Below are 23,123 nucleotides of genomic sequence, written 5' to 3' on the forward strand. Positions count from 1 at the left end.
CTTTCAGTGGCTGAAGGAAGAGGGGGATCAAAGCATTTGGGAGCAGGACAGGCATACGGATTAGAATTACAGCTCAAGTGTAAGATAAACACCAACCTGGACTGGTTGGGCCAAATGGCTGTGTGTGTGTTGTGATTTCTATATAATTCTATGGACTAGCCATATCAACACCTACAAGAACAGGCAGAGTCTGTGTTCTCTGCAACAAGTGGTTCACCTCCTGACCCCCTCAAAGTCTCTCCAACATTTACAAGGCTCAAGTCAGGAGTGTGATGGAAGACTAATCACTCACTTGGATGGCTATAACTGCAATAACACTCAAGAAGCTTGACACTATCCAGGACAAAGGAGTAAGCTTGATCAGCACCCCTGCTATTGGACTCAAGATCCATTCACTCCACCACCAGTTCACTGTGACTGCAGTACACACAATCTACATGATGCACTGCAGCAACTCACCAAACTTACTTCAACAAAACCTCTCAGCCCCACAGCTTCTGCCACTGAGAAGGACACTACCACCACCTCTAACTTCCCTTCCAGGTCACACACCATCCTGACTTGGACATATATCACTGTTCCTTCATCGTCATTGGGTCAAGAGCCTGAAATCTCCTACCTAAAGCCATTTTGGGAGCAACATCACCACAAGTGTTGTCAATGTTTTAAGGAGAAGGTCCAACTACCATTTACTCAGGGCAACTAGCTTTGCACAATAAATGTTCTCGGCATCATCCATATTCTGAGAAAGAATAGAAATACTCTAAAATTCTAATATAAGTAAGGTGGCACTTGGTGACTTGCTGACACCATTTCCATTGGTCAGCATTGCAGCATGCCTGCAAGGACGTTTTAGGCCACAGCTGGTTGAACCTGTCACTGGATGGGGCATCCATTTTGCTGAATGGCAGCTGCAGGCTGCAAGTGATTATCCTGGCACTCTTTCTTTCATATTGTGTCATTGAAAGCATGTCGTATACTGTGATAGTATGTTTAGGCAGAACCATCTAAGGTTATGGTTCATCAGGTATTCCAGCTTCCTTTGGGCAAAGGAGCCCTTGTAGGCTTGAATTGTTTGCCAAAGTGAGGTCAGATTACCTCAGTCTGCAGGTGCAGGCTGTTGTTCTTTTCATACATTCACACTCCTCCCTTGGAGAATAGTGTGAAGTAATGGAAGGAAGCTCATTAACAGTCTGAAAGGCTCCCTCCATGGCCATAATCGTGTTTATATCAGCTGATAGGATGGTTAGTCCCATATGGTGGGAGGGTTTTATAGGCTCCCACAACCCATACGATGAGGGGGAGCCGCCCACATCCACTGGTTGTGTGTATTCCACTGGACGTCAACTGAGAATTCAGAACCAGAGCTCCAGCTGAAAGATTGCAATTTACTGACTTGTATTTTTTAAATCCGCTATTGGAACAACTGAATCCCCAGCAATTTTGTTGACCATTTCACATGGGTGTTCTTTGGAAACAATAACCTGGGGCGAGAGGCGAACATGGGTCTGGCGGGGCAAGTGGCAGGATTGCCCCAACTATCCAGCATGAAGCCCAAATCATTTTAACTCTTAGGTCTCATTACAGTATCCCAAGAATGACTCACGCCCAACCCTGGGGGAGATGACGTGATACCTGGTAGACAGGAGTGGGAAAACACGCGGCAGCCACCGCCGGGGACCCAAGGAGAAGGTCCCCCAAAGGTAATTGTGAAGAGGATCCCAGGTGATTACAGTCGCAGGAAAGGGAAAGGAAGCCCGTGGCAGGTGGGGCCCAAAGAGGGCCTATCCCACAAGGAAACCTTTCAAAAAATTTAAAATGCACTTACCTGGGCTAGGTCCGATCCACGGCAGTGTGCCTGGACACAGTCTGTATTGTGTACGATTCACATGGCCTTGAGTTAAAATAGGTTTGTGGTTTGAATGACGTCAACAGACCCCGACTTTTGAGCATTTACAAGGCCCTTATCTGCCTGCCTCACACACCTTCCGAAACCCAGGAGTAAAAATGATGGCATGCATCGGATCAGCGCGAGCATGGAAGTAAGGACACTGCCCCAATTTTAACCGCTCATAAATCCTATTTTCATCAGATGTGAGGGGTTAAAATCGGGGCTGATGCTCTGCATTCCCAAATGTAGGGAAATGTTGTACAGGATGTCCCTGCCTCCAAATGAATATTAAAATGGACCTTCTATCTGTTTGAGGTAGGCACTTCTGATGCAAAGAGATAGTTTAGCCAGATCAGAAGTTCCACCCAATTTCCACTCCATTACACCCACTTTACACCAGTAGATCTGGCTCCCATCCGGGAGTGGAAAATCCAGCCTTTTGTCTCCTATAGAATGAGTTGAAGCTTACATTACAACCTTGTAGGTAACTCGCAAATTATCAGCACTACTATGACAACTTTGAAGAAAACACATCTTTCCAGCATGACGTACAATGAAGCATGTCTAAATGCCATCCTTTATAATGACCATATTATGTCAGTCAAAAAAATACACTGATATATTTCAACTCTACAAGAACACATCTCCTTATGCTGGCTACCTGGCTAGCATGATCAGATGACCAAAATTTCAATTTTTATGCCATGTTTTGTATTGACATTCACTTTAACAATGACTACATCCTGTCAAAGGAAATCATGGGTGCTATTTTTCTTGCTGGGCAAAATTAGTACATTTATATTCTAACTAAGCAGAAAGAATTGTGCCTTCCTTAACTTAGCATGGTTATAACAAAGCACAGTAAAACAATATTATGCAGTAAGTCAGTGTTGTACTCTTTAACATATTGTAGCAGCATATGACAGGGCATCTCTCATTATAGCCCTAGGAACACACACAATAAAACTAATCTGATTTGAACTTACATTAGGAAACCATCTGTTTATAAAGATTACCTAAATTCAGACCTAATGTAGGCTTTCATGCAGAAATATGTATGGCCCTGAATTTCCTCGGACTTTCTGCCGCTGTGCCACCGTAACTTTGTCGGAAGTACAACGGAAAGTCCAATGAAATTCAGGGCCATGTTTTTTTTAAACAACCTCCCTCAGCTATTCAAAAAGAAAGCATAAATAAAAATTTAATGTTGGCTTGCAACATCTTGACTCAATAACAAATAAGTTTTGATTCTCTTAAATACATTATTTTCTTCATTTTGTTTTTAATTTTTCGGAAATGTTAACTCATTAGGATAATTTTATGACTTCTCGCTACTGGCGGGAAGCCTCACCCATAGACAGCACATAGCAGAAATTTGAATATGTGGTACGCACGATTTTCCAGCCATTTTTAAAAATTTATTCACAGGTTGTGGGCGTCACTGGCAAGGCCAGCATTTATTGCCCATCCCTAATTGTCCTTAACTGAGTGGCTTGCCACATTGCTGGGGTGAGTCTGGAGTCACGTGTAGGCCAGACATTAAAGGACTTTAGTGAACCAGATGGGTTTTTACGACAATATGGTAGTTTCACGGTCACCATTACTGATACTAGCTTTTTATTCCAGATTAATTTATTAACTGAATTTAAATTCACCAACTGCCATGGTGGGATTTGAACTCATGGCAGTGATTTTCCCAATGGAGATGGGTTAGAGGCAGGTTTCGGTTTGAGTGGGTTCCAAAGCCGCCTCCACTGAGAGGTGGGAAAGATTTGCAATTTTCCCCTAATTGGCCCGTTGATTTCAGAGGTGTGGGTTCCCCTGGGCCAATTAGTGTTTTGGGACTGAAACTCGTCTCTGCTGACGTCACTTATCCAGTTTCATTTAAGGGCTGCTTGCCACCTTGGCTCATTCCACTGGTTTTTGGTCGATGCTGCACCACCTCCAAGCTGTTATCTCCTTGAAGAATGGCCAGCTCCAAGGCAAGGGCCTCCCCGAGGTTCTCGGATGAGGTGCTGGGTATGCTGGTTGAGGGGGTGAGAGCTAGCAGAGAGGTGCTCCTCCCCTCATCTGGGCTGTGTGGGTCCAGCTGGCAAGGAATATAACCTCCAGATCTGTGTGCAGATTGGGTGATTGTTTCTGTTTATTGTTGAAATGCCATCCCTGTGGGAATGTATTAAAATTAGGTGATGGCAAACTGTTGGCGTGATGGCATCTGTTATTTTGGCTTATGCACATTGCAGTCTCCGCGACACTTGCGTGGTCAGGTTGGTAGTCAGAGTGAAAGGAGGCCAGAGAGTCATGTCCATTGTCTATCATGTGTTAAGAAGGAGCCAAGCACATGTGCCACAATATGCAACCTAAGCAAATCTGTCCAGGATGAGTGTATTCCTTGCATGACGTGCTTCTATGCGTTGGCGTCTTCTGCCCTGTGCAGCATCAGGTGGGTGAGCAGGAGGTTGGCGCTCCTGCTGCTGTTGCTGCTGAGCTGCCTGGTTCTGCTGCTGCCATGGCTGCTCCTCATCCGAACCTGAGGTCCATGGTGAAAGGATATAAATGGTTCCCATGCTACTGGTAGATACCTCCGTTGGGGAAGCGCTCAGTCCAAGTGGGGAGGGTCTTCCAAGGAGGTCCCACAGTTGAGAGATAGAAGCTGCAGCACCTCCGACTTCGGTAGGCCTGCTAAAAGTGCTGGAACAAAAGTTCTGCCACCTGCAAATGCTCCCTGATGAATGCTCTGTTTTAATGGTGGAGCTGCAGCTGTGAGTCCACCCACTTGTCAACCCGCCAGGATTAGCTGGCGTGGTTTAGGGGGGTTGTGCAACACGCTGAAAATGTGGTGAAATAACGAAGGCCTGTCAAAATAGGATTATAGAGGCCCTTAACTACAATTTAAGGGTCTAAACTACCTCTCCCGACTGATGGAGGCGGGACCGAATCGCACCCATCAAACCCGCCACCGGCAAAATTGCGCGGCGGCGGGTTCCGAACCCGCCCTCGGTTTTTGCCATTTTGCCAACTGTCCCACCTCCAAACCCGCCTCCTCGGGGCTGGGAAAATCGCCCCCATGGTCTCTGGAGTCATTAGTCATTAGTCCAGGCCTCCTGGATTACTAGTCCAGTAACATAACCACTATGCTACTGTTCCCAATACAGTTTAAATGGTATGAAAATTGTGCACAGCATGCACTGGAATTTCCAATATACGCTCTCAACAGGCAAGGTTCCTCACCAACAAGGCAAATTCAAAAAATTACCCTTAATAAAGTATAACAGTTTATTCTGTAAAGTTCATTAATGGAAAAAGCTTTTTAAAGACTGATGTCAGACGTAGTAAAACAATTTGCAAACCTAACTGTATTCAGTCATTTTTTAAGATTCCTACAGCACCACTGTAATCCCTACAAGTCATAATTTATGTCATTTTTGCTATCTCTAATGCAGAATGCATACAGCACTACGTTATGTGATTCTTGAAATACCTCAGTCCCTAGAATAGACATACTCTGTTCTACAAATTGAACCTAAGCTAAAACAAGCCTCAGATTAAATCTCTGTTTACCTTCTGTGCCAGAGCTATAATCTCATAGTTGAAAAATGGGTTTTGCATTAAATGTTAATATTGCAAAGTATGAACTATGTAAATACTGCAACAATTTGCTGGCTAAACAATTCCATGTGTTGCAGTGTTCTATTTCCCATACATTGTCATTGTGCTCCTATTTAATGCTACTGACCTGCCAGACAGCCTTCTTTATTAGTCTGTTGATCCACACTTCTTCTTTCTGCTGCTCATTCCCTGTTATACGTCCTACCTCCATTGCTGGATTCACACAGTGCACAGTGCACCAGCTGGTCTTGTCACCGAGTGCTGATTCTTTCTGTGTGTCTTTCCTCAGCAGCAGCTCACTGACAGGTTCAACTCCTTGCAGGCATGCTGCAACGCTGACCTATGGGGATGGTGTCATGGAGTGGCACCGAGGGTCACCTTTCTTACCAGAACCACCACAACGTCAGCAACTATCAAACATCGGGTCAGATGCCAGGCTTCTCTATAACTTGCTTGTAGACTCATGCCTGCACCTTGGGTTTCCTTTCCCTGTGTCATGACTGAAAGTTTTTTTGTCATATGAATTTCCTGTTACCTTACAGGCTAAGGTTACCTACTCACCAACAGGTCCAATTCATGAATGTCATCCTAGAAGTTTTCAAAATCCTGTTCACATGTGCGATTGTCTCCTGTTAATGGCCTGTTCCTGTTGGCATAAGAGTTTGATGCTTTCTTCATGATGGCCATAAATAGCAATCGGGGCTCACTGACATCATCAGTCCCTGATTTACATATTACAATGAGGACCTGACTGGCTCTGGGTGGGGGGCTCAGCCGCCCATCCAGAAGCCTGAGTCAAAATTGCAAATGGCAGGATCCAGACAGCTCCAGGGCAGGTAAGGAACCCATGGCATTTTAACTTCCCAGCCAGCACTATCTTCAATATGTAAACTGTCAGATAAATGACTTAAAATGTATAAGCAGATTTAAAAACCCGAGAGAAATAGCTGGTGAGAATTAGCAGATGATGAAAGCAGAAATTTGCCAAGCTCATTCCACCAGGTGCATAGGGGTAAATATCACCCCCATAATGTCAGCTATTGAGAGCTCAATACAGAAAACTCATTCTTTATTTGTGGAGGAAGAGTATACCAATCTTTGGCAGCATGTAGTCCAGATTATACTGAATATACCCACTTTTTACTTTTGAATCTCCAAAAGCCAAGACAGCAAATAACACAATGGTGATATGAGCAGCCACCTGTAAAGTCTGTGGGTTATATGGTGAATTAATACACAGACTACAAGAGTAACTTTAACAGGACTTTACTATTCGAAGGTCAGGGCGAATCTGCCCAATAAATCCTTACACAGCACTTATATACCGGTGTGGTCACTCCCGGTATTACAGTATACAGCAGCCAAGATAAAGTAGTGCAACACCTAAAATAGTTCTCTTAAAGGTGGACGGTTACATACAATAGTTCTCTTAAAGGTAGAACGGTTACATACACTACAATCCTCCCTTTTTAGCTTACAACATACTTATTCCCCATTAAACATAACATATATCCAACTTCATGTAAAAACAGTTCACAGATGTAGTCTCTGCGGAAACAGTTCACAGATTCAGTCTCTGCGGGAAACAGTTCACAGATTCAGTCTCTGCGGAAAACAGTTCACAGATTCAGTCTCGGTGTAGTCGGTTCACGTTGCTGGAGTGACTCATCCAATAGTCCTTCACTGGACTTAACAGCTTGAACTTCCGTCACTTCTGAACCAGCATTGTTGACTTTTAAAAGCTTGAGTACCTTGGGAAGTTTTTCTACTTCCAAACTGGTTTGGCTCCGTACGGAGAGACCACGTGCGTGACCTGGTAGAGGTGATAATGGTTCAGATGGTCATCATCTTCTGCTTCGTCTTTTCCTTTTCTGCTTCTTGGAGACTCTCTGGGCTCCACTGTCAGCTGCCAGCTGCATGCACCGTTCCTCCTTCTCGTCCTCCTTTTTCCGTAGTAGCGCCACCATCTCCCGATGTTCCTTAGACTTTAGGTGATTCTTCATGGTTTCTGCACTTTGGGAGTTTTCATCACAAGCTGGGCAGAGCAGGTCATCATAATATTCGGTGTCGTCCAACAGGTCATGGTAATATTCGGTGTCGTCCTGAGCTAGGCCAGTGAGAGGGTCTTCTATTTCCTCCATACCCAGCTGGACGTTAGCCAACTTTTGTTCCAAATCCAGACATCTTTCCTGAAGAGACTTCTTCATGCGTTCAGTTTCATCCAGCTTTTTCTGGGCTTCCTGCAAGTCTTTTACTAATGACCTCATTCGTGATTTCAATACTTCAACTTCATTGGGAGATTGATTGATTGTATTATTCAATCCCTCTACTGGAGCAGCTGTTTCAGCATTCTGTTGTTCAACATTGACGTGAATCAGCGTACTTTTGGCATCCAAGGTTTGCTCTGCTGCCATCTTCTCAGTCTGTGTTGCAACCTCAGCTATTCCAATAACTTTTGGGAGCTCCAAATCCCTCTCCTTTGAAGATTTAGACTCATGTCCAAATTGTTCCCATTTCAGAGTCTTGTCCCTCAGCATATGAAGGAGTTGGCTGACCGTTGACTCTTCTGACCTCATCCGTTTCCCAGTAGCTGCAGGGCTGTTTATAACCTTGCCCTGGGGCTCCTTTGCTGTTTCTACTTCGCCATCATCCGCAGCCTCCACCATTCGAATTTCCACAAATGAATCGTCCGGTGATGCTGCACCCAACTTCAGTAGGAGCTCGGAATTCATGGCGACCAACTCAGCCTTTTCTGCCTGCAATCTGCTAACAAGCGCCTTCAGTTGCTGAACATCTTGCTCCACCAGATTAGAGCACGCACCTTCAGAAACCGAATCAGCTTTGATTCGTTTGGCCTCCTTGCGCAGATGGTTTGTGTGCTCCTGCTCCCTTTTCTCCCTCAGCTGTTTCTGTTGTCTTTCCAGATTCTCCCACTCTGTGTCAAAGAACGTTTTCATTGCTTTTATCTCTTGCTCGAGACGGCAACTCAATTGTTCTAATTGCTGTTGTAATTTGAAATGGAGTTGAGTTCGAGCCCGGTGTTCCTCAGACTTGTGCCTGTCTGTAAACTGGACAGACTCAGAATTCTCTGCCAAACTATGTTGTTGTTGTTCAGTGGAATTCTGTTCTGAAACTTTGTTCTCCTTTGAAGCATCAGTATTTATGCACTCCTTCGTTTTTCCAACCTTAGTCAGCAAGTCCATTTTAGACTTGTCTTTCGCACCTGGGCTGGTCTTGTCGTCATCCGTTTCAGAGTCTGAGCTGATTGTCTTCACCGAGTTCTCACTCGTTATTGCTTTTAGGTAGTGCCATTCCATGTTTATTTCCCTGATCCACTCCCGTCCCAGAAGTGGTGGACCTCCCTCAGGTAGTACATATAAGTCCATTCCTTGGTGTTCTTTGCCCCTGTCTCTCACCTTGACTTGTATCTTTCCCATGGGGTATACTTTATGCCCTGTGTATGTCTGCAATACGATCTTGGTATCTCTCAAGGGTATATGTGAGAATAGCCGGTTGTAATCCCTTCGATTTATGACTGATAGGGCTGATCCTGTGTCCAATTCCATTTTCATTTGGACTCCGGCTACTTTTAGTGTGACCCAGATAGTTTGTAGGTCAGCTTCCTTACTCACATTGTGAATTCTCAGACTACCCAGTTCCTGGCCGTTCGGGTCTGAATCCGAATTCTGTTCATCTGAACTCTTCTCAGCCACCTTGTGTACCTTGCTGTACTTTTCCTGCGGTGACTTTTTTCTGTTGTTGGTCTTCTTTCCTGACCGGCATACTTTAGCTATGTGACCAAGCTTGCCACATTTTCTACATTCCTGGTTTTTAAACCAGCATTGGTTCTGGTCGTGTGTTGTCTTCCCACAACGATAACATTTTGTTGTACCCGAAGTCATTTGATCCACGCTGAGTACCGCTGCCTTCAGCTGCATTTCCGCAGTGCCTCTCGCGGCTGCTTCGTGTGATGCTGCAATAAGGACAGCCTTGTCAAGTGTAAGATCGTTCTCTTCGAGCAGTCGCTTTTGTGTTCCTTCCTTCGACAACCCGCACACGAACTTGTCTCTCAATGCCTCTGTCAGATTTTCCCCAAACTGGCAGGATTTCGCTACTCTACGCAGTTCGACCAAGTATTCCGCGTTGCTTTCCTCTTTCCGTTGCGTTCTCGCATAAAATTTGAATCGTTCCGCCAACATCAGCGGTGTGGGGTTCAAATGATCCTTCAGGACAGCAACAATATCAGCGAAAGTCTGATCCGTCGGTTTAGCTGGTGATAGAAGATGCTTCAATAGCCCGTATGTCTTCGCCCCCATTGCGTTTAATAAGGTGAGAGCTTTATCATCATCTGCTATTTTATTGGCCTCACAATATATCTCGATGCGTTCTACGTACGTGGCCCAATCTTCCACCTCGGAATCGAAGTTGTTGATGTTACCATGCTTAGGCATCTTCACTATCTTTTTGAGAAACCACAACGAATTTGTTCGTTACTTTTTTTTTTCCAAAAATGGCGGTTTCCCGCGCTTGTCTTCTTCCCCGCCCACTTTCAAAATGGCGGTTTCCCGCTTCTGTCTTCTTCCCCGCCTACTGGCGGCTTCCCGTGTTTCTTCCCCTGGCTGGAGGGGTAAGCTTTCCTTCGGGCGACGACCGCTGGCTTTCGGAGTTCGCAGCCTGCGCGCCGGCTTCAGTGCGTTCCTTGTTCCCTTTTCTCGGCAGGGCAACCGGCGCTGGGGACAACCCGTTGACGGCGAACAGTTCCAGCCGCTGGCTGAATCTCCTCGGTCTCCCTCGCTCGGCTCTGTCTCTCCCGCTCGCTCGGGCTCTGTCTCTCCCTCAGTGGCTTCCAATCGCGCCTCCCAGCCCTCTCGCAGTCCGGTCCTTTCCTCCCCCAGCTGCGGCTGAGTTCTCCGCGGTTTCTTATTTTTATTTCTTCCCGCGCCTTACGATCCCGGTCGCAGCACCTCGCGGCCTCGGTAGCTGCCCAGCCTTTCGCCGGTCGCGGTCGAGCTGTCTCACGACGCTTTTGCGTCTCCCAGCCCGCTTGTAGCCCGGTCTCTCACACCGGCTGCGTTCCCGCTTGTATCCCGGTCTCTCACACCGGCTGCGTTCCCGCTTGTACCGGGGCTTCTGTGCCCTACGCTGCCCCAGTCTCAGTGCCTCTGGGCCCGACTTCTGTCCGGCTCCTTTCCCCCGACCGTGGTCGAGTTCACCACCCTTATCCTCCGTTTCTTTTTATTTTCCCCCTACTCACAGTCAACGTGGCTGACTTGCTTCTCTTGGCTGATCGGCTCACTCACCGCCGTGGCAGAAGGGACAATAACAGCCTGTTGCTGATGGAAGGCTTCGTGTCTGAATCCTTCCTTCTTCCTTGCTCTGCAGACTCGAGTCTTCTCTCAGCAGAACGACGAGGGCGGGTGCCTCTTCTCGACGCTCGTTAACTGCTTCGGGTGTGTCGCTGCCGCAGGGTAAGATCGAACCCGTCGCCACTGTAAAGTCTGTGGGTTATATGGTGAATTAATACACAGACTACAAGAGTAACTTTAACAGGACTTTACTATTCGAAGGTCAGGGCAAATCTGCCCAATAAATCCTTACACAGCACTTATATACCGGTGTGGTCACTCCCGGTATTACAGTGTACAGCAGCCAAGATAAAGTAGTGCAACACCTAAAATAGTTCTCTTAAAGGTGGACGGTTACATACAATAGTTCTCTTAAAGGTAGAACGGTTACATACACTACACCACCTTCTGATAAAGATCGTATGGCTCTACGGTGGTTACTGCAAAAAAAAGTTGTTTTTTACTGTACTATTATACATCTATCAGGGATTAATTTTGAGAGCAAAGTCTAGAAATGACCTTTGCCGATATTAGTGGAACAACATGTCGCACATTTATAGGGTCCCACCAGCAGGTGACCGGATACACCAGGGGAGCCCAGAAAATCTGGTAATGGGGCAGAGCAAGGATGTGACTTCCCTATTTAAAGGGCTCCATGCAGTTAAAGGGCTGAGCAGGGAATGAAATAGCTGTAGCTAAAGAAGGAAAAAGGCAAGCTTTTAATTTTTCACAGGCTGTTCTGGAAGTGCTGCTGGTAGAAACTAGTGAGTGGAGGGATACCATTATTGAAGTACCAGGGAAGAAGCTATCACATGCAGCAGCATGGGCCATGTGGAAGAAGGTGGCACTGACTGTGAGTGGAACTTACATAACCCCAAGAACTGTCTTGCAGTGTCAGAAGATGTTTAATGACCTCATTAGGTCAACAAAGCTAAGACTGTTTTCAAATGAATAACAAGCAGATGGCTGAATCACAGGGAAGCACATGGGTATTCCCGAGAACAATAGTGAAGCATTTCCCTTTAGGGTATCATATGGCACCATGTCCCTTGTCTCAGAAGCAAAGTCACTTGACAGCACTCACGTTAAGTGTCTCACATCCTGTAATGTATGCCAGCAGACTGTTGTTTCACAACCTAGGTCATTGCTCCTTGACACCTATCTTACTACCATTTTTTCCATGAGTCCTGACTGTTTGTGATTGCAGGATCTGGATACTACAGCAGACAAGCCAACACACAAAGCCAGTCTAGTCTACTAGAGGAGGATGTACCAACATCCGGCTTTTGACTCCGCATGAAGGTGAAGCGATGACCATAATTGGCTCCCACTCTGGGAAAGAAGATGTGGGAGTCTCTGTACCTTCAGCAGGTTTGTGATAATGTAAACTGTTTGTTTATTAACATAGAAACATAGAAACATAGAAGATAGGAGCAGGAGTAGGCCATTCGGCCCTTCGAGCCTGCTCCGCCATTCAACGAGATCATGGCTGATCATCCAAACCCTAGCACCCGGTCCCTACACCGACAACCATCCCACCCAAGCCCTATCCCCGTAACCCCGTAACCCCACGTATTTAATCCCCCCTAACACTAAGGGTCAATTTTTTATCATGGCCAATCAATGTTTCTATATATTTGTCAATCTCTTCACCAACTAACTTTTTGTTCAAAAGTAAGATAGAATATTACTCAAGATAGAATATTACTCAAGCAGACCAAAGTTAACAGCACTTTCTTTTCCCTCTAGAGATTGCAGGCCAGGAGCCATTGGAGATGATTTCTGAAGAGCAAGATCGAGCAATCCACTCTATATCTAGCAACACTGGTGATCACTCAACCACTCCATCATTTACTCTCTCCCTTGCAAGCAGCAGCCCATCAACTCCCACTTGAGTGGGTACAGATAGCATAGATGAGAAATGGTAGGAAGAATAGAAAAACAGAATATTTTTTAAATGGCGACAAACTTTCAAATGTTGGTGTTCAGAGCGATTCGGGTGTCCTCGTGCAAGAAACACAGAGTTAGCATGCAGGTACAGCAAACAATAAGGAAGGCAAATGGCATGTTGGCTTTTATTGCAAGGGGGTTGGAGTATAAGAGTAAGGAAGTCTTGCTACAATTGTACAGGGCCTTGGTGAGACCACACTTGGAGTACTGTGCACAGTTTTGGTCTCCTTATCTAAGGAAGGATATACTTGCCTTGGAGGTGGTGCAACGAAGGTTCACTAAATTGATTCCTGGGATGAGAGGACAGTCCGATGATGAGAGCTTGTGTAGAATGGGCCTATACTCTCTGGAGTTTAGAAGAATGAGAGGTGATCTTATTGAAACATACAAGATTCTGAAGGGGATTGACAGGGTAGATGCTAAGAGATTGTTTCCCCTGGCTGGAGTGTCTAGAACTTGGGGGCATAGTCTCAGGATAAGGGGTAGGCCATTTAAAACTGAGATGAGGAGGAACTTCTTCACTCAGAGGGTTGTGAATCTTTGGAATTCCCTGCCCCAGAGGGCTGTGAATGCTGAGTCTTTGAGTATATTCAAGGCTGAGATCAATAGATTTTTGGACTCTAGGGGAATAAAGGGATATGGAGATCGGGCGGGAAAGTGAAGTTGGGGTCGATAATCAGCCATGATCTTATTGAATGGCGGAGCAGGCTCGAGGGGCTGTATGGCCTACTCCTACTCTTATTTCTTATGTTCTTATGAAATGTAGATGCAGAAATGGAGCCTGATATCATTGAGCAGAGGTGTAAGACATGCAAGTCCTTGGCTGCAGAGGAAAAGAATGATGATCTTAAGGGTCCTGATTTGAAGAGAAGGGTGCTAGCAGAGCTTGAGACACATGTGGATGTTCTGCATACCAAGATGTCTGGAAAATGGCTAGGATAGCAGTTGAATCCAATGCTCTGCTATGCACCAACATCCAAAGAGGTTTAAACTCATTGCAGGGCAGCCTAGACAAAGTGGCAACTGCAGGAGCATCTGCAAACCTTACCCCGCTTCATAAGAGAACAAGGCAAGTCAGTCAACTCAATGTGAAGGCTTTGAGTGAAGGTTGTAGGTCATGGGGGTCCATCTGGAGCAGTAATTGTCAACAAAATTCTAAAGTATACAGGCAGCATCTCGGAGGGACCAAAAGGTATTTGGTTGACTCTAGCTCAGGGACTTAAGCATTATTCTAAATCCATGAGGCTTGTTCTCCCATTGATTGCTGGTAACCAGAATCCTGTTCTTGGTAGCAGTGAAGAAGCTGGTGTGCATGCTGTTATAAATCTCATCATCATCAAGAAACTACTCATGAAATAATGCTGGACAGCCAACTGGTGGCACCGTCCAAGGAGTATAAATACTCGGGTGTGGGCCCAGCTTGCCCAGGGACATTTTGTAAGACAAGGAACTAGTGAAGTACAACTAGACCTCCATGTTCTGAAACAAGTTGATTAAAGCCTTGCTTTTATGCTCAAACCAAGTGCGTAGTGAGTTTTATTACATCAATTTAATCAACTTGATATCGACTCCACGCTTTGGGTGATTTCAGGAACAGCCAGCTACGACTCGAACTGTAGAAGGGAACTCAGACAAATAATCGATCCATCATGGAGAAACTACTCAGGCCCGCCCGTCTCGACCTGGACCCGAATTCACTTACAGCTGCTAAGGTATGGAAACACTGGTATCGTACTTTCAGCAACTTCCTCAGGGTGTGTGGTGAGAATGTTCCTGATAAATTAGGAATACTTGCTAATTATGTATCCCCTCATGTGTTTGATTATATCGAAGACTGTGTAGACTATGACGCCGCTATCCAAATACTACAGCAGCTATATGTCATGTCCCCAAATGAAATTTTTGCTCGGCATCTACTGGCCACAACTCGACAACAACCCGGGGAATCACTTGACGAATTCCTTCAGAAACTTCGCAGGCTCAGCAAGGATTGTAATCTTAAAGCTGTTAAAGCTGAGCAGTACCAGGAGGAGTTAATCCGTGATTCCTTTATTAATGGGATTGCGTCTCCCTTCATACATCAGCGTCTGTTGGAGAATAAAACCCTCAAGTTACAGGCTGCCTATGACCAGGTATGTTCTCTAGACTTAGCAAAGAGGAATGCAGATACCTATCTTTCACCACGTGCATGGGCTGCTGCTATCACTTTTAGTGACTCTTTCGATAGGCCTCGGGCGGAAGCCCTCACGGATGACTACCCTACCGCTAGAAACCTACGCTGATGACGACCCCGCCCTAGCGGCAGCTTGGCAATCTGGAAAGAAGTTTTTCTTCTGTGGAGGTGCGTTCCATTATAGGAAATTTTGTCCTGCTCGTAACGCAACCTGCAATCATTGCAGCAAGAAAGGTCACTTTTCTAAGGTATGCCAGTCAAGAGCCACTGTTAGTAAGAAAGGCCTCTTTTCTAAGGTATACAGGTCGAGAACTCCTATTAGTTTTTCAGCTGCAATCTATAAAACTGCTCCTCCCCCAAGAGCCACTAATAAGGTTACAGCTGTCAAGGGTAAAACTGCCCCTCCTCCCATCACAGCTGTTTTTCCCCAAAGTCTGTCCCATGCAGCCATGAAGGTTTCGGGAAATGGACACATTTTGAGTGCACTAATCGACTCATGCAGCTCTGACAGCTTCATTAGTGAGCGGGCTGTCAGTTAGCTAAAACTGCGTATTTACCCCTCGGACAGGGAAATTGCAATGATTCTGATGACACTGACCATCAATTCTTCTGGCTTTTGTCTTGTCGACCTTATTCTCAATGGCCGCACTTATTTCTCCACCCGGCTCGGGGTGCTCAAGAACCTATGCAGTGATGTGCTCCTGGGACAGGATTTCCAGAAACAACACAAAAGACTCACTTTCGAGTTTGGAGGGTCAAAGCCGGGGCTTACTATTTCCAAAGTACCGTTTTGTGCGCTTTCGGCGGCTTCGCTCGACGAGCCCTCCTTGTTTGCCAATCTTTCCCCCTGATGTAAACCCATAGTCACTAAATCACGACGTTTCAGCCAAGTTGATCGATCCTTTATCGAGGCAGAAATCTCTCGCATTCTAGCTGACGGTATCATTAAGCCATGTTCATCTTCCTGGCGGGCTCAAGCCGTCGTTGTCAAAAATCCTCTGAAGCAACACAAGAAACATCTTTGCATCGATTACTCGCAAACTATTAACCAGTATACTGACCTGGATGCCTACCCACTACCACGCATCGATGACATGGTCAATAACCTTGCTAACTACAAGGTATTTTCAACCTTTGATTTAAAAAGCGCATATCATCAAGTACCGTTAAAGGACTCTGAGAAAAAGTACACGGCCTTTGAGGCCAATGGTCGGCTTTACCAGTTTTGTCGCCTTCCATTTGGGGTCACCAATGGGGTGGCCGTCTTTCAATGGGCAATGGATAGCCTAGTCAAACAGGAGAGCTTAACGGACACTTTTCCATATCTGGATAATATCACCATTGCTGGTCATGACCAGAAGGAGCATGATGCCAATCTCCAGAAATATTTTGACGTTCTCCGTCATCGCAACTTAACTTTAAATGAGTCCAAATCTGTGAAATCAGTACCATCAGTCAACATCCTTGGCTACTGGGTGGGCAACGGTGTCATCAAACCGATCTGGAGCGACTTCGTCCGCTTCAGGAGCTCCCTCCTCCTACGAATCTCGGCTCTCTTCGTCGGGCACTCGGCATGTTCGCCTATTATGCGAAATGGATACCCCACTTCTCCAACAAGATCCAGCCCCTGCTTCACGCAAAGTCATTTCTGTTGGAGGCAACGGCTATTTCAGCTTTCAACTTCCTCAAGCGACAACTGGAAAAAGCCACGCTTCGTTCCATTGATGAAAGTCTTCCTTTCATGGTCAAGTGCGATGCATCGGATGTGGCAATCTCTGCTACCTTGAATCAAGGTGGTCGACCCATTGCATTTCTGTCCAGAACTTTGCAGGGTAGCAAGCTCCATTATTCTCCTGTCGCGAAGGAGGCTACGGCTCTCATCGAAGCTGTACGTATATCAAGTCATTTTCTCGCTCGTCGCCATTTCACACTTATGACCGATCAGCGCTCCGTGGCCTTTATGCTGGATAACCAGAAACGCACTAAGATCAAGAATAACAAAATACAACTCTGGAGGATGGAATTGGCCGCCTTTGGATACACCATACATTATCGACCCGGCAAAGAAAATGTGGCCCCGGATACCCTCACGTGGGCATTCTGCTCTTCTATGTCAACTTTGACTCTGGTGGATCTTCATACTGACTTATGCCATCCTGGCGTTATCCATATGTTGCACTTTGTGCGATCTAAAAATCTCCCATTTTCTACGGAATATGTGAAAAGAACATGCTCCTCCTGTAAAATTTGCACGGAATTAAAACCGCAATTCTTCCGTCCATCGGATGGCTCGTTCATACATGCGACTATCCATGCGACTATCCAGCGACTCAGCATTGACTTTAAAGGGCCATTGCCTTCCTCAACGCGAAACACCTACTGACTATGGTGGACGAATATTCACGCTTTCCCTTTGCTTTCCCCTGTCCCAATATGCTTACTTCCACAATGATCAAATGCCTTGATCAAGTCTTTTCCCTTTGCGGTAGGCCAATTTCATCCACTCTGATCGGGGTCCCTCCTTCATGTCAAGCGAACTCAAAAGTTATCTCTCCCAATGGGGAATCGCCACAAGTAAAACGACACCGTGCCATCCCATCGGTAACGGACAGGTTGAGAGATACAACGCTATCATTTGGAACGCTGTTTGTCTTGCGCTGAGGTCACGCAACCTACCAGGCCAGCAGTGGGAAACTATGCTCCCTGATGTGTTGCATTCCATCAGGTCTCTCCTTTCTACGTCTACCAATGTCACACCTCACGAGTGCTTCTTCAGCTTCCAGCATCGCTCCACCCATGGGACGTCTCTACCATCATGGTTGGCAGCTCCCGGCCCCGTGCTGTTCCGAAGATTCATCCAATCGTCTAAAAACGATCCTCTCGTCGATGAGGTAGAACTCACGGATGTCAACCCCACGTATGCGCACATGCAGTACCCTGATGGCTGGGAGTCCACCATTTTGCTCCGGGACCTGGCTCCCTGTCCAGCCAGTTCCACGGACCCAACCGATAGAGGGACCCACGGGGATGATGCCGACACTCTGCACTCCCCCGAAGATGACGCCCTACCTGTGACATAGAGAGATCTGCCAGCTACCCCACTGGATCCACTCGGGGAGCCGAGCGCTCCCCGTGGGATGGCCACCAGAGGCCAGGACGCTGGTCATTCCCCGGCTATCAAACAGGATGAAGTCAGTTCTGCGCCTGTGGGGACCCACACCCGGAGTCACGATCTCCCCAGCCTCCCTCGGGTCGATCAGAGCAACACGGGCCCTGTCGATCCACCGGTATGGGTCAAGCGGCCCAGGGACCAAGACACGGTCTGGGCAGACGTACCTTCTAGCCATAAACAAAAATCTAAAAGGCTGCGGCTATTCTTAGTCCGCCTAATCCGTTAAGAGGAAGTCGTCGGACTTCCGAATCTTTTAGGCAGGAAGAATGTAATAAATCTCATCATCATCAAGAAACTACTCATGAAATAACGCTGGACGGCCAGCTGGTGGCGCCATCCAAGGAGTATAAATACTCGGGCATGGGCCCAGCATTCCAGGGACATTTTGTAAGACAGGAACTAGCGAAGTACAACTAGACCTCCATGTTCTGAAACAAGTTGATTAAAGCCTTGCTTTATGCTCAAACCAAGTGCGTAGTGAGTTTTATTATGTCACATGCCACAGTAGATTCTTTCCCTCATGGCAGCAGTGCAGTGGAGCACTCAATTAGCTCACTGCAAAATACATCAGCCTCGATTTTCCCTACCTTGGTGGGTCCGTGGCGAGGTCGGTGGCAGGTCACGGCCTCGTTGCAGGCTCCATTCCGGCCTCTGACATGACTTTCCCCTGATTGGGCTTGTTAAGCCCGCCCAGCGAGTTTCCCGGTCCAATTCAAGGAAGCAGGCTCGTGCGCAAAGGGACCATGCGCAAATTTATTTTGACTTTTGTGCTGTCCGTGCTCTACAGCACTGAGGTGCTGCAAACACTGACAAGCACTGCACAGAGGAGCACGGCTGCACCCAGGCTCTCCCATGACTCCCTCCAGATGCTTATGGAGGGAGTCACAGCACACAGGGAGGTCCCCTTCCCATCCAATGGGCGGAAGAGACCTCTCCAGGAGACCAATGCAGCCTGGTTGCACATTGCACAGGAGAGTACAAGCAGGGATATCAACAGGAGGACCAGGCTGCAGTGGTGCAAACGTTTCAATGATCTCAATAGATCACGAAACGTTACTGCAAAGCCACACTCAACCTTATCCTGCTGTGCCACTCATCACATCCCCGTCACTCTGACTTCCCTACCCTACTCCTGCACATCCTTACTCACACCAACATACCTTGCACCTCCACCCATCCCTCTCTATCTACATTATCACTTCCCCATCTGACTCGCCACCCCTCACACTCACCCTCATCCTAGTTCAATCATATCAACTAACAGCACACAAGGGTAGGCACTTGTGTGTTTTGGCTAATGGTCATGTGAAGTTTCTGTTAATGTGCTGTCAAACATTGAAATCTTTATTTTCAGCACTTTGCATTCTTGGACAGATTTGTGTGCACCTTTGGAAGTGGCTTAGTGAGTAGCAGTGAGACATGACGGTACCCCCACCCACCCCACCACTCCCCCTCCCGCGCAATGCTGATGAGTGTGAAAGGAATGGCTTGGGCATTGTAGGGATGCTTTATGTTGTTGGTGTGGGGTGGTGCCAACCTGACGCATCATGTGGCAGCCAGGGTGTGCAGCGTCAAGTACATAAGAACATAAGAGCATAAGAAATTGGAGCAGGAATAGGCCACTTGGCCCTCGAGCCTGCTCCGCCATTCGATAAGATCATGACTGATCTAGGGCTCAAAGTCACTTCTCAGCACGCTCCCCATAACCCTTCACTCCCTTATCTTGCAAAAATTTGTCTATCTCCACTTTAAATATATTTAATGACCCAGCCTCCACAGCTCTCTGGGGCAGAGAATTCCACAAATTTAAGACCCTCTGAGAGAAGAAGTTCCTCCTCATCTCAGTTCTAAAAGGGCAACCCTTTATTCTGAGACTGTGCCCCTGAGTTCTAGACTTCCCCATGAGGGGAAACATCCTCTCTGCATCTACCCTGTCGAGCCCCCTCAGTATCTTATATGTTTCGATAAGATCACCTCTCATTCTTCTGAATTCCAATGAGTATAGGCCCAACCTGCTCAACCTTTCCTCATAAGTTAAACCCCTCATCTCTGGAATTAACCAAGTGAATCGTCTCTGAACTGCCTCCAATGCAAGTATATCCTTCCTTAAATAAGGAGACCAAACTGTACGCAGTACTCAAGGTGTGGTCTCACCAATACCCTGTACAGTTGTAGCAGGACTTCCCTGCTTTTATACTCCATCCCCTTAAAATAAAGGCCAACATTCCATTTGCCTTTTTGATTACTTGCTGTAACTGCGTGCTGACATTTTGTGTTTCATGCACAAGGACCCCCAGGTCCCTCTGAATTGTAGCATTTTGTAATCTCTCTCCATTTAAATAATAATTTGCTTTTTTATTTTTCCTGCCAAAGTGGATAATCTCGCACTTTCCCACATTATACTCCATCTACCAAATGTTTGCCCACTCACCTACTCTGTCTATATCCCTTTGCAGATGCTTTAAGTCCTCTGCACAACTTGCTTTCCCACCCATCTTTGTATCATCCGCAAACTTGGCTACATTACACTCGATCCCTTCATCCAAGTCATTAATGTAGACTGTAAATAGTTGGGGCCCCAGCAACGATCCTTGTGGCACCCGACTAGTTACCGTTTGCCAACCAGAAAATGACCCATTTATCCCGACTCTCTGTTAGTTAGCAAATTTTCTATCCATGCTAATATATTACCCCCAAATCCATGAGTTCTTAGCTTATGCAATAACCTTTTATGTGGCACCTTATCGAATGCCTTCTGGAAATCCAAATACACCACATCCACTGGCTCACCCTTGTCCACCCTGCTTGTTACATCCTCAAAGAACTCCAGCAAATTTGTTAAACATGATTTCTCTTTCCTAAAACCATGCTGACTCTGTTTGACTCCAGTATGTTTTTTTCTAAAAATCCTGCTACTGCTTCCTTAATGAAGGACTCCAGCATTTTCCCAATGACAGATGTTAGGCTAACTGGTCTATAGTTTCCTGCTTTCTGTCTCCCTCCTTTCTTAAATAGGGGTGTTACATTAGCGGTTTTCCAATCCGCTGGGACCTCTCCAGAGTCTAAGGAATTTTGGTACATTGCAACCAATGCATCCACTATCTCTGCAGCCACTTTGTTTAAGACCCTGGGATGCACGCCATCTGGTCCAGGGGACTTGTCGTCTTTTAGTCCCATTATTTTACTGAGTACTATTTCCTTAGTGATAGTGATTGTCTTTAGTTCCCCACTCCCTGTGGCCCCTTGATTATCCATTATTGGGATGTTGTTAGTGACTTCTACAGTGAAGACAGATGCAAAATGTTTGTTCAGAGTCTCTGCCGTTTCTCCGTTCCCCATTATTAACTCCCCAGTCTCATCCTCTAAAGGACCAATGTTTACTTTAGCTACTCTCTTCCTTTTTATATACCTGTAGATCTTACTATCTATTTTAATGTTTCTTGCCAGCTTACTCTCATAATTCATCTTCTCTTTCTATTATTTTTTTAGTCATCCTTTGCTGGTTTTTAAAAATTTCCCAATCCTCTGGTCTCCCACCAATCTTGGCAACATTGTATGCCTTCGTTTTCAATTTGATACCATCCTTTACTTCCTTAGTTAGCCATGGATGGTGCTCCCTTCTCTTAAAATCTTTCTTTTTCACTGGAATATATTTTTGTTGAGTGTTGTGAAATATCTCCTTAAATGTCTGCCACTGCATTTCAACTTTCTTACCCTTTAATTTGTTTTTCCAGTCCGCTTTAGCCAGTTCTGCCCTCATGCCATTATAATTGCCTTTGTTTAAGATCAGGATACTGGTTTGGGATACAACTTTCTCACCCTCCAACTGAATTTGAAATTCAACCATGCTATGATCACTCTTTCCTAGAGGATCCTTTACTATGAGATCATTTATTAATTCTGTCTCATTACATAGTACCAGATCCAAGATAGCCTGCTCCCTGGTTGGTTCCATTACATACTGTTCTAGGAAAACATCCCAGGTGCACTCTATGAACTCCTCCTCCAGGTTACCATGGCCAATTTGATTTGTCCAATCAATATGGAGATTAAAATCACCCATGATTATTACCGTACCTTTTTTACAGGCCTCCATTATTTGTTGATTTATACTCTGTCCAAGAGTATTGCTACTGTTCGGAGGCCTGTAGACTACGCCCACCAGAGCCTTTTTCCCCTTATTATTTTTTATCTCCACCCAAACCAATTCTACATCTTGATCTTCTGAACCAATATCACTTCTCACCACTGCACTGATCCTATCTTTTACCAACAAAGCCACCCCACCTACCTTTCCTTTCTTTCTATCCTTCCGAATTATCATATACCCTGGAATATTCAGTTCCCAGCCCTGGTCACCTAGCAACCACGTCTCTGTAATGGTGATCAGATCATACCCATTTGTATCTATTTGTGCCGTCAACTCATTTATCTTGTCACAAATGCTGCGTGCATTCAGATATAGAGCTTTTAACTTTGGGGTTTTTACATTTTTCCTTGTTTTGGCCTTTTTTTCTGTTACACTCTTATTTTTAAACATTCTGTCCCTTCCTGTCACACTCTGGTTATTATTTCCCCCATCTCTAGCCTGCTCTATTGCTTTCTCATTTCTCATTGACTTTTTATTTTCCCGCTCACCTGGATCCTCCCCCCCCCCCACTATTTAGTTTAAAGCCCTCTCTACAGCCCTAGTTATTCGATTTGCCAGGACTCTAGCCCCAGCATGGTTCAAGTGAAGCCCGTCCAAACGGAACAGCTCCCTCTTATCCCAGTACTGGTGCCAGTGCCCCACAAATCGAAACCCATTTCTCCCACACCAGTCTTTGAGCCACTTGTCCATTCCACTGATCTTATTTACCCTATGCAAATTCACTCGTGGCTCAGGTAGTAATCCAGAGATTATTACCTTTGTGGTTCTGCTTTTTAATTTAGCCCCTAGCTGCTCAAACTCTGTCAGCAGAACCTCTTTCTTTGTCCTACCTA

The 23,123-nt window shown here is 45.9% G+C and overlaps 1 protein-coding gene across 1 annotated transcript in view; it reads right to left on the minus strand.

Moving 5' to 3' along the window:
• ppargc1a (peroxisome proliferator-activated receptor gamma, coactivator 1 alpha) overlaps window positions 1–5,767 on the minus strand; it is a 476,227-nt gene extending 470,460 nt beyond the window's left edge. The window contains exon 1 of the mRNA XM_085967770.1: window positions 5,628–5,767. Within this exon, the coding sequence (XP_085823896.1) occupies window positions 5,628–5,711 (84 nt within the window). The 5' untranslated portion in view covers window positions 5,712–5,767. The remainder of the gene's footprint in view (window positions 1–5,627) is intronic.
• Window positions 5,768–23,123: the final 17,356 nt, after the last annotated feature.

Source organism: Somniosus microcephalus, chromosome 2, assembly GCF_052327205.1.
Source record: "Somniosus microcephalus isolate GS21.2 chromosome 2, FLI_Smic_1.0, whole genome shotgun sequence".
In the NCBI taxonomy this organism is placed as follows: Eukaryota; Metazoa; Chordata; class Chondrichthyes; order Squaliformes; family Somniosidae; genus Somniosus; species Somniosus microcephalus.